The sequence below is a fragment of the Pogona vitticeps genome, chromosome 11 (genome assembly GCF_051106095.1).
Source record: "Pogona vitticeps strain Pit_001003342236 chromosome 11, PviZW2.1, whole genome shotgun sequence".
NCBI lineage: Eukaryota > Metazoa > Chordata > Lepidosauria > Squamata > Agamidae > Pogona > Pogona vitticeps.
In genome coordinates, this window is record NC_135793.1 from 6,666,822 (window position 1) to 6,683,894 (window position 17,073).

Genomic DNA, 17,073 nt, shown 5'->3' on the forward strand with positions numbered 1-17,073 from the left:
CCTTCGGATCCCTGCTGAGCCATGAAAGATCATGGGTGATATGGAACTGATAAAATCACTCCTTAAATATCTCACTTGAAACCCCTGTTAGGGTCACAGGATGTCGGTTCTGACTTGAGAGCTTGTAACAACAACACAAGAAATTGTGTTCTAGTCCGAACCCAATCTGTATCCAAATGGGACATTTTTGGTACAGCTGTAGGGCTTCTACTTTTCGGGATCAGACTGAAACAATTCCTCAACAGGCAGAGTCACTTTAAGGGTGATCTGCTCCCATTAAAGTGACCCTTTCCGGCGGAATCAGGTCCATGCCTTTTCAGCCATCTGATTGTACCCTTAAGTCACTTAAAACGTTTATAGGTTGTCCATCAAGAAAAACAATTCTCTCAAAAATTAAATCAATTTAGTATCTCAACAACACATGTCTTTCACTGTTTGAGACCACATTACCTGTCTGGGTGTTTCTTCCCAATGTCATCTACCCAAACCACCAGATTCTCCTGGGCTGTGCTCCTCTGGGTAGCTACTCCGAGGGAGACGAACAAGACCTTCCACAAGAGATTGGGCCTTCTTCGTGGTGGCTCCAACTTCATGGAACCAGTTCCTGGTGGAGCTACGCCTGCCCCCTCCCTGTTAACCTTTAGAAGGTGACTTAAAACACTGCACTTCAGGGAGGCCTTCCACTTTGAGCCTACTTGGTTTTATGTCTGCTATCTCACTGGTTCTTAACCTTGGGTTTCTCAGGAGTTTTGGACTGCAACTCCCAGAAGCCTTCACCACTAGCTGTGCTGACTGGGGTTTCTGGGAGTTGCAGTTCAAAAGCATCTGAGTAACAAAGGTTAAGAACCACTGTGCTATCTCATTGAAAATGTGCCTTCAGCACAATCTGCTTTATTTGTCAATTGTTTTTAACATCTTAGTGTGTATGAGTCATGTGGCAGTAAATGTTATATTTATTATTGCTGTAAACTGCCCGGAATAGTGCATTGCACTAATGAGGTGGTATCTAAATTTAAGAAATAAATAAAGGTTGTGTCTACACAGCAAGCCTGATCCTACAAATACCTCATCACAAAGCGGTGGAAAGATCGGAAGCATTTACTTCACTCTGCTTCCATTTCCAACAAACCCAGTAGTTCAATTCTACACACACTTCTCCAGCAAGAATTGCCGCCAGCAAATGCTTGATAGATTAAATTTCCCTAGTGACCAGTGGAGACATCTCTCTTTTGGAACAATACGCTGTGCTTGCTTCACTTCACTCGGCATTTGTCAATATAGGAGGCAAATCAACCGTCATTTCTTGGCAAACTCCATTTAAATTCATGGGACGTGTTCAGATACATGGAGCCCCCAGATTATGACAGAATGGAATGCCATTGTGTGTTTGGTAGACAGCAAGTATGATGATAAAACATTTCAGGAACAAGCTGTACATAAATCTACTTCTCCACAGAAAGGCATTGAGTAAAATCATTGGGTTTTTCCTTTTGCATAATCCAAAATCTTTGCTGCTGAGCCTTTTCCGAGAAAATATGAGAAGGGCAACAAGGATGATGAGGGGACTGGAAACCAAGCCTTAGGAGGAAAGACTGAAAGAACTGGGCAAGTTTAGCCTTGAGAAAAGAAGACTGAGGGGAATTGGATAGCACTTTTCGAATCCTTGAAAGGTAGTCATATAGAGGAGGGGCAGGGTCTGTTCTCAATCATCCCAGAGTGCAGGACACATAAATATGGGCTTAAGTTTACAGGAGGTCAAGAAAAACCTCTTAACTGTTAGAGCAGTACAATAATGGAACCAATTACCTCAGTAGGTGATGAGTGCTCCAACACTGGAGGCATTCAAGAGAAAGCTAGACAGTCATGTTTCAGATCTCCTTTGATTTGTATTCCTGCATTGAGCAGGAGGTTGGACTCAATGGCCTTTTGACGCCATTATTCGATGAGTCTATGACTTCTCTCTAAAGCCTCGACTAGCTGCTACCAGGTAGAGTAGATCAATGTTTGTACATTGTATGATGTGACTAAGTCCAGGAACCCATGATCTGTTTAGAAAATAAAACTCTCTGTATGCCTAGTAGTTAATTATTTAGGGCAAATGTTCACCGGAACAGCCATTCCAGCTCCAAATTCCCATATTTGGCTACTAAAATTCCCACTTGGTAGCCAGTGTTGTTCACTGCCGTGAGGTCAGCTGCAAGTGCCGTCAAGCTAAAGCTGTATTAGTACTGTAATTGAATCAACTATTCATTATGACAAGTTGTTCTACATTCATTAATTTATTTCATTATATTTATAAGTTGTTCTTTATTTATAGCATGCACATACACACCCCACACAATCTTCCAATCCCAACTGGGATCCTAAGCTAGAGTGTTCTGATCGACTACATACAGTGAGAGAGACAGAGAGAGAGATTTAACCAAGTTTCCAGAACAAGAAATTTCATCACTTGCGCAGCTACTTGACAGTTGTCGCTGCAACCTGTTAGTTTGTGAGAGCAACATATGTCTTTTACCCCTGACATTGAGAGGCGTGGCTTTCTGTGGCATCAATACGGTGACACAATATGCACCAGTGCCTAAAGCATATTGCTGCCAGAGGCAAAAAGGATGTCCCCTTCCATCCTCTGTACAAAAGCTGACTAAACTAACAGCCAAGATCCTGCCACATCGTGTAGGGATATTGAACACAGGAGACAGTTCTATTATGTTTTTATATTGTCACAGTGTAGTTGGTGTAAATCTTAGCCGTGAAGAGCTGCAAGTTAAAAATTCAGCATAGAGGGGTTTCTGGCAACAGTTGGCCACTAAGATATACACACCAATTGAATTGCACTGGTGTAAAAAGACAGGGGCTGAAATCTGCTAGTAAGTTGCTGCTCAAGTTAGACCTATTGAATCCTGGGGGTTTGGTAAGTCTACTCCGCTGTAAGCTTCACTGATTCAATGAGCTCACTCAAGTTGCCACTTATTGCTGAGATTTCAGCCAATAAGACTTTGAGCACCTACGTCTGAAAGCAGAAGGCAAGCTTAGAAGGTTCTGGGGGGGCTGTAGAGTAATCAGTTCTCTTCTTCAACTATAAGCAGCACGCTTTTTTTTTCTTTTTTTACTGTGGTCTCGCCACGTTTTCCACCTGAAGTAACCACCTCACTCTGCTCGGTAATAGGTCTACTTCAGCCATAGACATATAGCATCAAGCAATATGCCACCTCTTTCTCTGCATTCACCCACCTGTCGTAATGGTGGGGATTTTACTAGTAATAACAGTACATCAATAAACTCCTGGGGAAAACAGAGACAGCACACAGCAGTATTTCCTTTGCTATCCCAAATCGGAGAGAGAAAAATCCAATATGGGGTAATTTGTACAGCTCAGGCTGCTTGTCTGATTAGGCATGATACGGAATGGTCCCTGAAGCAGAGTCATGATGACATTGGTTGTCTTGGAGAAACAATACATTTCCTTTGATGTCCGTCTCTTCTTGCCATGAAGGATAAACTGGTCCTTTGAGGACTTCCTTGAGCACAGGAGCGGGCTGAAAACAGAACCATGTATGCATGATCTTGTAGGTTACAAGAAGGAAGCCATTCCAACTCTTAGCACACCTCAAGATTGTGTGGGTTTCGGGGGTATAAACAGTTAGAGACTGGAAAAGTTACACGTGCCGTGTACTGCCTCCCTACACACCCGGAATCCCTCAGGTTGCGTAGGCAGTGTTGACAAAGAAACTTTTCTAAGTTTTAGACATTGTTTTACACTGCTGGGAAGAATATGTTCAGGTTTCCCATAAGTCATGGGTGTTTCTTACCTGATTTCATAGCCTTGGAAATTCTCCTGCAGGAGAACCTGCATATTCTTGCAGGAAAGGATGAAAAATACACTTCCCCCACCCCTCCTCATCTTTTAAATGGTTTTATACAGATTGCAACTTGCAGCCTGAATCTCCTAGCCCGTGTGAATGCCACAAACCTCTCTCCAAAATGACAACCCATCTGCACTGGGAAAAATATCTTAAAGGGTTATGGTTCGTTACAGGGATACGACCTGGACTGTTTTCAATCAGTTGTTTCTAATGCATGAATATTTTATTTCATAGACAAAGCTTTGCCCTGGTTACAAAAAGTTAAAGACCTTTCTGTCTGCCATGCGAAAATCTCCCCACTGCCTTCATTTACTCCATAGGAAGAGCCTTGCCAAATCAAGTCCAGTGCAATTAATAATCTTATGGTCTGTGAATTTGACTATTTTGTTGACGTCTCATCTACTTAGGAGACTCGGCGACAACTGTGAGGGCAGTCTTGTCCCTTTGATGTCCCCTTTTAATGGGGATTTAAAAAGCAATAGGCGTCTCTCCTAACAACAGGTAGCCAACCTACCTGCATTTGGCTTTTTAAGGTGAAGGGGAAAACAATGACTCTCCCCTGTGAATCCCTCCACCATTTTCTGAATCAGTCGGTTCCATTATTGAACGGTGCTTATCGTCAGGAAATTACTCCTAATATTAGTAGTCATTTGCAACTAGAGTAGCCCATTCAACTAGGGGGGATTTGGTGAGTCGACTCCTCTGTAAGTTCCACTGACCCAATGGGACTACTCTAGTTGCAACTTCCTATTGGGATTCCAGCCACTCTTTCTTTATGTTTGAATTTCTTTGTCGAGATCCCTCAGAATCCAAGGCAAAGAAACTTGCTTTAGCTTCCATGCGACAGCCCTTCAAATACAGTGTATGAAGACGGCTGCCTTATTATCTCTCTTGGTCTTCTTTCCTAAGAGCTTCATGGCGCAGTGGTTAAAACTGCCGTACTGCAGCCAAAACTGCACTCACGGCCCAGGGTTCAATCCCAGGGAGCTGGCTCAAGGTTCACTCAGCCTTCTAGCCTTCCAAGGCTGGTAAAATGAATACACAGGTCTCAGTGGGGGACATAATTAACTTGTATACTGCCCAAAGAGCACTTTAAGCACTATGGGGTGGTATATAAGCAGCACATTTTGCTTTTTGCTTTGGTTTTTCTTTGGACTCAGCATGACCAGCTCCCTCAATCATTCATCATTAGAGTTGGTGGTATTTGTATACAAATATTCGTATATTCATAATACGAATATTTGTATACGAATACCCTGCGACAGGTGGAGATAACAAGGGTCCCCCCTCCCGGGCCCAGACTGTTCACTCACGGTTCCACTTCTGCTGTGGGCTTTGCACTCCCTTCCTATCGCTCCGGAGCTTGCGGTGGATTAGCCACTCTTTGACCTGGCAGAGAGACTCATCATCCCACCTTCTGCCAGGAGTGGCTAATCCATCACAAGCTCTAGAGCGATAGGAAGGGAGTCCGGAGCCCGCAGCAGCAGCAGAATTGTGATAACCCTCGTATACGAATACACCCATCTCTATGAATGCCCCTATCTCTACTCATCTCAAGTTTCAGACCTACTACCCTCCTCTGGACACATTTCATCTTCAGCCCTGGCAACAGGATAACATGCACTACTCCATCTAATGGTAGCTGCCTGGCTTACACCACATATGACAGGTCAGATGACACCTGCCTCCTTACCCACTCTGTCTGGTTCTGCCGCCTGCGTCAGCCGCCTCATTTTGGCGAATTGGTAGGGCTGGCCCTGCCTTAACAGGAAAGAGGGACAACGTTTTCAAATTCTAGAAGATACAAAGCAGTGCGTTGGGGTGTGGGGATGTGTCTGTGTGTGTTGAGGAGACGGAGGGAAACTGAATAAAAACAAGATACAGCTTTTCAACTGTTTTATAATGAGGTGCTGTGTGCTCTTTGTAGAGAAGATGACAGAAGTAGTTTCTGGTGATAAAAAATGATGCTTGTTGTTTAATCTTATTCACTTTTGTGCTCCTTGTTTTGAAGTTCTGTGTCGCTACTACCAGTACGTTTTTTTTTTCTTTTTCTGTGCACTGGTATTAGCTGGAAAAGGCACCAGCTCGTTAGCTTTCTATTTAAAGATCAAGGGGACAGGAAGTTCTCAGGGCAGAATTTCATAGCTGCTGTTGGGTAGATTCAGACATTTCTTTTTCTTGAATTAAATCCAAAAGAGAGAGACAGAGAGAGCCTATGTTGCTTTTATGTCAGAAGTATTGCTGGCAGGATGGTGATCTCTCTCTCTCTCTCTCTCTCTCTCTCTCTCACACACACACACACACACACAAAACCAACAACGACAACACTACCCCATCTTGACCATTTCCATCTACACACAAGAACTCCGGATTTCAGGCACCTTGCAATGCTTATATTAAAACTGAATGGTAGTTATACTACACATTTATTTTAACAGCCCTCATTTATTAATACATTCTGATTCATTTTCATTTGACATGTTGTTGGTCTCCTTGCCAAGTTTATACTGCCCACCCTGAGTTGCAGGGAAGCTGAGATCTTGCAAGGAGCTCTGGCTGAAATTAGCAGTTGTGGGGATGGGAAAATTCTAGAAGGACAGGGATGGGTCCGTGGCAATAGTAAAAAGTGATAATGTCAACAGCAGCCAACGCTCAACCTAACTCTAGTTAAGACCACGCAGAAGAAGACAGTGGTAAGCCACTTCTGAATATTTTAATTGAATATTCTGAATATTTTGTTCACTATGATGAGATGATTCAAAAGACTCCCAGGTTATACGGCTACTGGGGTAGAGTAAAGGATTGTTGCTCATGGACAACCTGTACCAAAAGGTAGTTCAGTTGCTTATGTACATGGGGAGAGAGAGAGAAATTAAATATGGAACATGGAATGTGAAAAAGGCAAATCAAGCTAACCCCAAAAGCATAAAAGAAGAAATTGAAAGTCACTTCCTGAAGCAGATCCAACCCAGCCAGAGCCATCTCCCTCTCTTCAAAGATTCCCTATTTGTGATGAAAATGAGTTAGTACACTCCACCTCATTACATGTACCCTCCACGTGCTTTAATAATAACTGGACATGACCTTTCCCATGCATGTATTAATTGTTTCTTATTTTTTCTCAGGGAATGTATATTAAATCAACGTATGACGGGCTACATGTGATCACCGGAACAACTGAAAATGTATGTTTTGATTTTTCTTATTCCTTATGTTTGTTCTTTCATCTTCATGATTTGAACGTTCAGAGTTGTGTATATGGAACGTGTCCACTTTCTTAAGATGAGGACTGCTGGGAAGTTGTATATTCTCTTATTGTCTAAGAAATGCAAGATGGCCTCCTGAATACTGGAAACTAAAACTTCTGCAGTGGTTGATAGTAGGCTTGGGATTTCTATATTTTTGGACAACAAATCCCATAATTCTCCATTCAACGAGTTCTGCTTGACATACAGACACCTAAACATGGCTCATCTGGGAGAAAGGCCTAAGCTTCCTGTTCAGAAAGGAAATTCCTAGCTAGCAATGAGGCAGCTTCCTCTCTGAATAGGAGACTAGGCCCATTTAGACCTAGCTTCTAGCTTGGGGCAGGGTGGCGCTGCAGGTTAAACTGCAGAAGCCTCTGTGCTGGAAGGACAGATCCTGAAGCTGAGGCTCCAATTCTTTGGCCATCTGATGAGAAGAGGAGACTCCCTGGAAAAGCCCCTGATGTTGGGAAAGTGTGAAGGCAAGAGGAGAAGGGGACGACAGAGGATGAGATGGTTGGACAGTGTCATTGAAGCGACCAACATGAATCTGATCAAACTCCGGGAGGCTGTGGAAGACAGGAGGGCCCAGCGTTCTCTGGTCCATGGGGTCACGAAGAGTCGGACACGACTGAACAACTAAACAGCAACAAACTCATTTTGAATTGAGATGCCACCAGAGCAACCTCTGCTCATTACCATTTTTGCCTTCTTCTCCCTTTCCCCACTTCCAATATACAGTCTCATTTTGATTGTTATCATGTTCCGTTTCAAAGCCTCTGGCTTAATTAAGCATATTTGGGTCTGAGAAATTAAATGGGCTTATAAAATAGTCATATGTAATTAAGGAATCGGCTATGGAAGAGTGCTAACTAGCGATGAAAAAGTACATGTAGTGGAAGCGTTTGTCCTCCCACCACCCGTGCCAGTTATACCCTCTAGGGCTCAGCCCCATTTTAATATTTGTGAAACTCAAAGCTTTGAAGGGATTTCCACGTGGCCAGGTAGGAAATGGAAGGACTTGGGTAGCGATAGCCAGGAACAGTCTATGGAATGGGAAAGGAGACCCTGTAATAAATTTCTACGATGAGTCCCTTTGGCATTTCAGTTTTAGATACAAAGGAGACTCTCCTTCCTGATCCTCATTCATTTCAGGCCAGAATTTTGGCCTTTTGACGTGCACACAGCATGACATCCTCAGAATGGCACAAGGAGTACGATATTATTCATCCGTACCTTCACTGCAAAGCGAGGACCCTTTGGTTCTGCAGACGTTTTTGGCCAACAATTCCCATCTGCCCCATCTTGTATGGCCCAAGGGGAAAGTATCACAAGATCCATAACCCCAAACATCTGTCAGGCCAAAGATCCATCACCCCAATTCATTGGTTAGATGTATATTCTCTCTTTTGTCCTATAACCTTAAGACACCATAGGTGCCTTTCCACTTCCCCACTTTATTGAAATAAACCAGGTGGTGGTTTGGAGGTTTGAATCTGGTTTAAAGATATATGGTAGTCACGTGGTTTTTGTGTTGGTGTGTGCATCCTCTTGGAAAAAACTTTAAATCCCTTTTTAAGCTGTGTTGTATATCACTTGAGAGAGCTACATAGGTTTTTAGAATTGCTGCATTTGAGGCTTTGTTCTGTGCCTGACCACCCTTCCGCTAGTTCCCCTCATAGCTATTAGCTGCTGCTGCAGTACTATTGTTTTTCCTAATGTTTTTAATTTCTTGCAATTTGGCATAGCGCTAGAACAGACTGACAGGTAGAAGAAAAACTTAAAACAGAGGTTTCCCTGTAACCTGACATATACTTGCACACCAGTGAGTGGCAAACCACACAGATACAATTTACACTGACAGAGGTGTTCACATATATCAAACCTATTCAAATTAAATCGATTTGACATCTGAGTTAAAATGAACAACCCTCTGGCAGAAGAGTAAAATACCTTGTTTTCAATCACAGCATACAATTCCCTTTCAAAACAACCCACAGTTCCACATATGATGTGTAGTCACCTTTTTAAAAATTGATTTAAAATATGCTAAACCCGATTCAAGTATCATTTTATTTCCTATTGTAACCTTGCTCACAGATGCCATTCAAAACGAGGCCAACCGCCACAATTCTGTATTGCAACAGGGAGAACTATGTATTGTTGCTGGTAAAATGCACTCTTCCTTCCTTCCTTCCCCCTAACTAATGTATGGGGTGCAACTAAATCCAGAATGAAAAGGAAAGCTTGAGGAAGAGTAACAGCGAGTATCTTCATTTCTGACAATCAAAATTCTGGTTTGTCATCCCAGTAAGCTCTGAATCCACTCCAGCACCATTTAGACTTCCCCATGCCACAGACCAGATCACTCCTGAAATTAAGATGATGAATTGTGGGGAAGACATGTAACAGCTTCATAGTGTGACTAAGTAAGGTTGAGGAAGGGCTGAAATGTTACTTCCCTAACCTCTGATCTTTCCCAGACAGAAACAAAAAGTGAATTATTCTACCGTGCTTTGATCCAAGCAAGCTTGTCTCACTTGGTGCTATTTTAATGACAATACCGCAGAAGTTTTTTTTTAAAAACTATATTATGTGTATCCCTGCTTGTTAGAAAATGCAAGACTGATTATCGTATTATGATAATTGTTTCCACAGATGTATCAAAAATCTATTTAGAATTTATTTTAACAATCACTGTAATTGAGCAATAAAGGAGGCACACTAATTTTATTGTGCTACTTACATCAGCTCTTATTCATCACAATTTGGCATGCTCTCCCCCTCCTTATCTCCCTCTTTTTTCCTCTTTGTTAAGTTTGACTGGAATGAGAGAGAGAGATGCCTCTGATATGGGGCAGAGACATAGGTGGAAATGCTGTTACCTAGTGTAGTAAGTTACACTCCAGTAAGCCCACTGAATCAGTGGGGACTTGGTGAGTCAACTCCTCTGTAAGTTTCATTGATTCTAATAGGCCTACTCTAGTTGCTGCCAGCCCAAAAGTAAATCACAACTAGAGTAAGCCCCTTTGAATCAATGGGACTTACAGAGGAGATGACTCACCCAATCCCCATGGATTCAGTGGGTTTATTCTAATGTGACTCACTGTAGGACTTCAGTCATAAAGCTTTAAAAACCCTTTTGGACTACAATTTCCATAGTCCCCGGCCAGAATAGCCACAGTCCAAACTGGCTTGAGGTCGAGAGTTGCAGTTGTGGTTTGTTTGGGGTTTTTTCGTTTTTTTGTTTGTTTGTTTGTTTGTTTGGTAGTTGTAGCCTTTTCCAGGTCTTTACATAAACATCTTGTTCTTGAATGCATCATATTGCTTATGAGTCCACAATTCAAAACATCACGAAATGGTCCAATATTGCTTTGCAGTGTGACGCCCACCTTGCCACCAGGAAAAGGATGGCAAGCTTTATGTCGCAAAGGCCCGCTGGAATGCTGACAAAGCAACACAACAATTCCCTACACAACTTGTTTAAGTACAGACATGACAATGGATTTGTGTTTGGGTGGGACATAGTTAAATGACCCCCCCATCCCCAAAGTTCAGGTTCTGGGATTTTTCCCTTACTTGATTCTGCTTGTGAATGGTAGTAGGCAGAAGAGGGGATCCAAGAGACCATCCCAACAGCTGACATGGGTGTTGTCAACATTCTGACTGGCTTTGCTACATATCTTAACACACTTCTTCTTCTTCTTCTTCTTCTTCTTCTTCTTCTTCTTCTTCTTCTTCTTCTTCTTCTTCTTCTTCTTCTTCTTCTTCTTCTTCTTCTTCTTCTTCTTCTTCTTGCTGTTAGATAAATACAGATACGGACACTGTGTTTGAGAAAGGAAGGTTCTCAAATATAAGTATTCAAAAAGTCTGTTAATGCACGGATTCAAAGATGATTTAGCAGTTTCAGTGTAACTCAGGAAAAAGTGGAGAAGGGTGGGTGAGATTACCCTGGGCACGAACCTGGGGGAAGGAAGCAGCAAAGGCTACACAGCATGTTTTTTGCTTCTGAAAAACTGACGTTGCTTTTTAAAAAATAGGGTACATTTCTGTTCCTACTTGCTCAGGGTATAAATAAGCAGAGCAAGAACAGTATAAAGGTATCCAGCATTTTCTCCCCTACGGGGAACTGAACCCAGTGAAAAGTCAAGTGCTGGAGTGGTTGAACTGCTCGGGGACACAATGCACAGGGCTTTCAGTCCGCTAATGGAAGGGCAGCTCTGTGCGCTCAATCTCTCTCTCCCCCCCTAGCCAGCTGCAGGGAAACTCACCACTGATGGACTCTAATGGACTCTAATGTTGACAGGTTTTAAAAAGCTGTTCATTGACAGCCAGCGTGACTCTATATACCCTGAGCTGAAGACCTCACCTCTTAGACCAAGGTAGCAAATCCCAGGCTGAGAAAAGCCAAATGTTGCAACCAGAACAAATTGTGTTACTTGGGCTAACTGGTGAGGGTTTGCTAATTTTGAAAAACAGCTTCTTCCCCTCCTCCCATTTTCTTCTTCTTCTTCTTCTTCTTCTTCTTCTTCTTCTTCTTCTTCTTCTTCTTCTTCTTCTTCTTCTTCTTCTTCTTCTTCTTCTTCTTCTTCTTCTTCTTCTTCTTCTTCTTCTTCTTCTTCTTCTTCTTCTTCTTCTTCTTCTTCTTCTTCTTCTTCTTCTTCTTCTTCTTCTTCTTCCTCCTCCTCCTCCTCCTCCTCCTCCTCCTCCTCTTCTGATAATTCACTAGTTTCAGTTTCTAGCTGCAGAGCCAGAGGTTGGGACTTCCACAGGATCCCTTCCAGCTGTGCCGTTCTAAGCCCTTTCCTCCTCCTCCTCCTCCTCCTCCTCCTCCCATCATGGCTGCAGAGGCTGCCTTCAAGCTATCATACTAAACCATGGTTAGCCATTATGTGCCAGCGCAGGGCCAAAGAGAGTCAAGAATAGAGTGGCACTGGGCAGAAAGCTCTTTGAGATCCCTGTTGCTCAGGGTTAGGAATTCTGCAGCCTATGCTTTGCAAGAAGGACTTGAAATGTGTGCGAAACACAAGGTTTTAAATGCAAAACTAAGATTTTAAAACAAAATACATTTTTAACACAAAGACACAAAGTTTTTCCTAATGACGTTATTGATGGGGAAACAAGCACTGCTTCGTGTTTATTTTTATTTTTGCTCTCGTGCAGGAACTTAAAAGATCTTGCCGTGGTGAACATTTTTTTTTCCAGTGGGCTGCCTTGATTTGTTAAGACACCCCTTTCCCTTCAGGGACAAAGAGTTTTGAGAATGTTTGTTACATCGCCGAATACAATTAATGTACCAAAATGATGCAACCATTTATAAAAGTAAATAAAAGTAATTGCCCTAAAAATTGCCAGCGACAACATGGTGATTGAATCAGGAGGCCATCAAGCAGAATTCAGACAGCAATTAAAACAGGGCCAAAATTTGAGGAGAGGGCAGTGATAAACAGGAGGGGGAGAAATAGTAGCAGAGAACAAACATTGATTTAACTCAAAGGCCTGAGAAGGATTTGGCCTGCCGCTTGACGCCACTTAGTATCTGAGCAGATGGAAAATAAAAGATGACAAGTAATTCTAGGTCTTGCTGGTTTCCCTGTTGTACTTCTGGAACCATGGAGTTTACATTAGCGCAAGCTGTGGTTTCACATCAACTCTTAAGTCCCTCCACTGAGGAAATACGCAAGGCCAACGCTGACTTTTTGTTTGGCTTCAGCCAAAGATAACACAGTTTCCCTCCGATCCCATCTGGCAACCTTCCCCTCTGATGTGAAAAAGCTGCAAATATTTCTCTTCTGCCTTGCATGTTCTCAGTCTTTTATACAGGACACGCCAACAGTTCTTGCTTTCAATGTATTCGCGAAGACTTTCATGGCCAGGATCTAATGGTTGTTGTGGGTTTTTCGGGCTCTTTTGCCATGTCCTGAAGGTTGTTCTTCCTAACGTTTCGCCAGTCTCTGTGGCCCGGCCTCTTCAGAGGACAGGAGTAGCACTCTGTGCTCTGGTGCAGTTTGTTTGGGAATTGAGTATTTATAGCTGTGGGATCAGCTTTTGTCCTTTTCAGGAGATGGGTGATTATGGGTACTCAAACGAGAGTGCTACTCCTGTCCTCTGAAGAGGCCGGCCACAGAGACTGGCGAAAGGTTAGGAAGAACAACCTTCAGAACACGGCCATACAGCCCGAAATAACCACAACAACCAGTTCTTGCTTTTGCTTTGCTCATAACTGGAATGTGTGATTTGAAGAGACACATTCAAGCATTTAATTCCAAGTAGACTTACTCTTGTGAGAAGAGGGAGCGCTCCACCCTCACTCCTCCACCCTGGCTTCTGTTGCACTTGTATACATGGCGATCAAGGCATCTGAAGAGGGAGAGCCTCCACTGTCCATGGAGGCTCTACACATGAATAAGAACCCTAATTTTATTATATTGTGTACTTTGTCTTTTTGATAAATGGGTGCATCCTGTGGAATCCTGGAAGTGCTCTGCTGGGATTCCTTCAATGTATCTGCCACAGGGTTCTAGTGGGCTCTTCCAAATTAAAGAGTGTAGCTGGAAGTATCTCACCAGAGGACATTTCCCAAAGTTCTAGAGGGTGGAGTCATGTCATCAAACAGTGGCATCAAACTACTGGAATTGGGTAGAAAAGAGAGGGGTGGCTCCACCTGTTTTGGACTCCGGTTCCTCCCAGTGCCATCTCTTGCATAAAAAAAGATTCCAATGCTCACTCTACAGCAGTGGTCTCCAACCTTGGGCCTCCAGATGTTCTTGGACTACAACTCCCAGAAGCCTTTACCACCATCTCTGCTGGATAGGATTTCTGGGAGTTAAAGTCCAAGAACATCTGGAGGCCCAAGGTTGGGGACCACTGCTCTACAGAACTCATCACGTGGTCCACCACCACCTGCTAGCTGGATAGGCATCCTGCTTCTATCATAGCCACTCTGATCCTCTTTTCATCAGGGACAGCAACTCCATTCCAGTGTTTTAGGGTGACACACACCCATTTGGACCACGGACTTTCCTGGCTCCCTTGTCTTCTCAATGCTTTTCCTCCCTCTGTTCCTCTCAGGGACCTCACCTATACGTTCAAAATCTTTGGCAAAGGGGATCTCCTCCTTAAAGCTCCAGATAGATTCTCAGCCTGATATCCAACAGGACCATTGTGAGGATAAAAAACAAGGCTGTTCCACACATTACGCCTCTGAGGAAGCGGATAGGCATCCGTTAAGCACAAGGATAATGGAAGCAGCCCTCTCAGCCGCAGACGCAAGAGCACTTGTGAGGGCGTGTTTACAGAATATAAAAATGAGGAAGGAATCCTCAAAAGATGTTCATCTTGCAAAGTCTGGATTAAAAATAGCCTTTTTATGTTTTTTTAAAAAATGTCTCCAGTGACATGAGCATAAAAAGTAAAAAATATGCCGGCAGCACACTCTCCTTCTCCTCATTATATTTTAATGCTATAAGAGACCATAAATCTGTAATGAGAAAAAGTGAGACGGGCTGGAAAGAAGCACAGCCGTGTCAAAGATGGACTTTAATGGGTAAATATCTGCATACAGTAAGGAGAAAGGGGGTGGAAAGGATTAAGCCAGGGTGAGGTAGCTTCCATAATTCTTTGCCATGGGCTTATTGGAGTAGTAGTCCAAGTATCCGAAAGATATAAAAATGTCTGCCCTGGGCAAGACACAGTGGTGAATTCATCACATCTATCTCTCTCTCTCTCTCTCTCTCTCTCTCACACACACACACACACACACACACACACACACACAGAGAGAGAGAGAGAGAGAGAGAGAGAGAGAGAGAGAGAGTACAAGTACTGAACATCTCCACCTAGGAGAGAAATCTTGCAGGAGATCTAAATGACCTCCAGAGAGTCTTACAGAGTATTTCCAAAAGTGTGCAGAAATGGAAAGCTCCTGTCCTGTGAAGGAACCAACAATTCCTGTACGATGTGAGAAGGTTCATGAGGAATCATCTAGAAATGTGACAAACCCTTGTTAAGTGTCTTGTTCTCAAAGATTTCTCCAGTTTCGTCACTCAGAGAAATCCCAGCAAGACTTTCTTTGACCAGAAGGGTCTCCCAACATCTCGGCGAGAAGGTTTCTGTTCATGACTATTTTTTTTTTCTGTGATCCAAATCATGTGCAGCAAATGCCAGATTCTGTGTAGGAAATGTCAAATTTGGAGTAGGGGTTTTGTGATTTCTGCCACAGGGATTTCCAAATCAAGTGCCACATCTGGCCATTTCTGCGCAGGATGGGGTGATTCCTGCAAAGGAATGACCAGTTCCTTCACAGGATGGTTGCTTTAAATTTCTGTACACTTTCAGAAATGTTCCCTGAGATTTTTTCAGAGATTAGCCAGACTTCCTGCAAGATTTCTCTTCTTGGCGAGATGCCTCCACATGCATGGACGTCCTCCTTTTGTCACCTCCACATTCCATCCTGTGCCATCCCATGGGCCCCAACACCTTCGCCATAACGGAAGGGATCCCAAGGGGGCCTTGTGACCAATAGGGGGTTTCATAAAACTTTCTTTCTGAAAAAGTCACTGTAGGTTATCTGCAATATGCTGTGTAATTTACAGAGCAGGATTTCAGCCAAAATGTGATCCTATGAATGTCTTCATATTGGACCCTGATTCTATGAAGAGCAGAGGGGGACGTGATAGAGCAAGTTCATGCATTTATTTATTTATGACTTTTATATTCCACCCACTCACAGAAGTCATCTAACTCACACTACGAAAAGAAAAACAATTGCATGCAGCATTATTAATCCATGAAATCTATGTAAACCAGAAAGTTAGAAGCATAAGACAGTAACGATACAGTGAAATATACCATGGCTTTCTTCCCATCTTGTTCAACTTTAACAAGCCCCATAAGGGCCCTCTCAGTAGTCATAATGCTACCCAGTGCATCTTGCTCGGGTGCAACATCCAGGAAGAAGACTCTGAAAAAGAGCTGAAAATCTGGACAACTCAATGAAGGACGGACTGAAGCTTTAAGCAACCTTTATCAAAAATTGGGAGCTTGTGGCTTTCCAGACATTGGAATTCAGTTTGCATCTGCCTTCATTTGTTATGACCTGTGGCCATATGTCATGGCAGTATGAGGACACATCTGGAGGGCCACATGTGTGGAACCACTGCTTTAGATGAAGGGACAACATCCCTTAGACCAGTGGCCCCCAACCTTGGGCCTCCAGATGTTCTTGGACTACAGCTCCCAGAAGCCTTCACCAACATCTCTGTTAGCCAGGATTTCTGGGAGTTGAAGTCCAAGAACATCTGGAGGCCCACGGTTGGGGACCACTGCCTTAGACCAAGCATGAAAATGGTTTGCTAGCTCCCACCTTGATTCTTTCTGGATCTAAGTGCAATATTTTAACTCTTCCCAGGCTAAACCTCACAATCCTAGTTGGACCTAGTCATGTGAGACTGGATCAGATTAATGGGACTTAAGTAGTTGCAAGTCATAAAATTCCACTGATTTCAGTGGTTCGATTCTCACCATGACGAAGTCTTGATCCAACCCAGTGTCCCCAAAGGAATGAGGTCAGGATTAAAATGGCTCTGCATAAAATCGTAAAGCATAATTATCAGCTGAAGGGGGAAAGTTCAGCTGATAAGGGGGGAGTTGTAGTCCAAGAACATCTGGAGGCTCACAGTTGGGGACCACTGGTCTAAGGGATGTTGTATCCTTTATATATCCAAAAGGTACTTTCTCTGAAAAAAATTGCAGTGTTTTTTTTCCCAAAAGGTGTTCATGCCAGATATTAGATGAATTTATTTCTGGTTTTTACAGCATTTGATCATTGCCCTCATTTCGGGCAATGTCGCCCAGTGTTGTCCTTTCCTCAGTCGCTGAGAAACTATTTATCACATTTCCTTCTTGTAAAGGGATGCATTTTTCTTTACAGGCTTCCTCTCCTTCCCTCCCCCCCCTTCAAA

General features: G+C 43.1%; 1 protein-coding gene across 5 annotated transcripts in view; it reads left to right on the forward strand.

Moving 5' to 3' along the window:
• LOC110088228 (connector enhancer of kinase suppressor of ras 2) overlaps nt 1-17,073 on the forward strand; it is a 310,707-nt gene that overhangs the window by 148,962 nt on the left and 144,672 nt on the right. For all 5 annotated transcript variants that reach the window (XM_072981474.2, XM_072981475.2, XM_072981477.2 and 2 more), the window contains exon 7: nt 6,992-7,051. In XM_072981474.2, the coding sequence (XP_072837575.2) occupies nt 6,992-7,051 (60 nt within the window). The remainder of the gene's footprint in view (nt 1-6,991; nt 7,052-17,073) is intronic.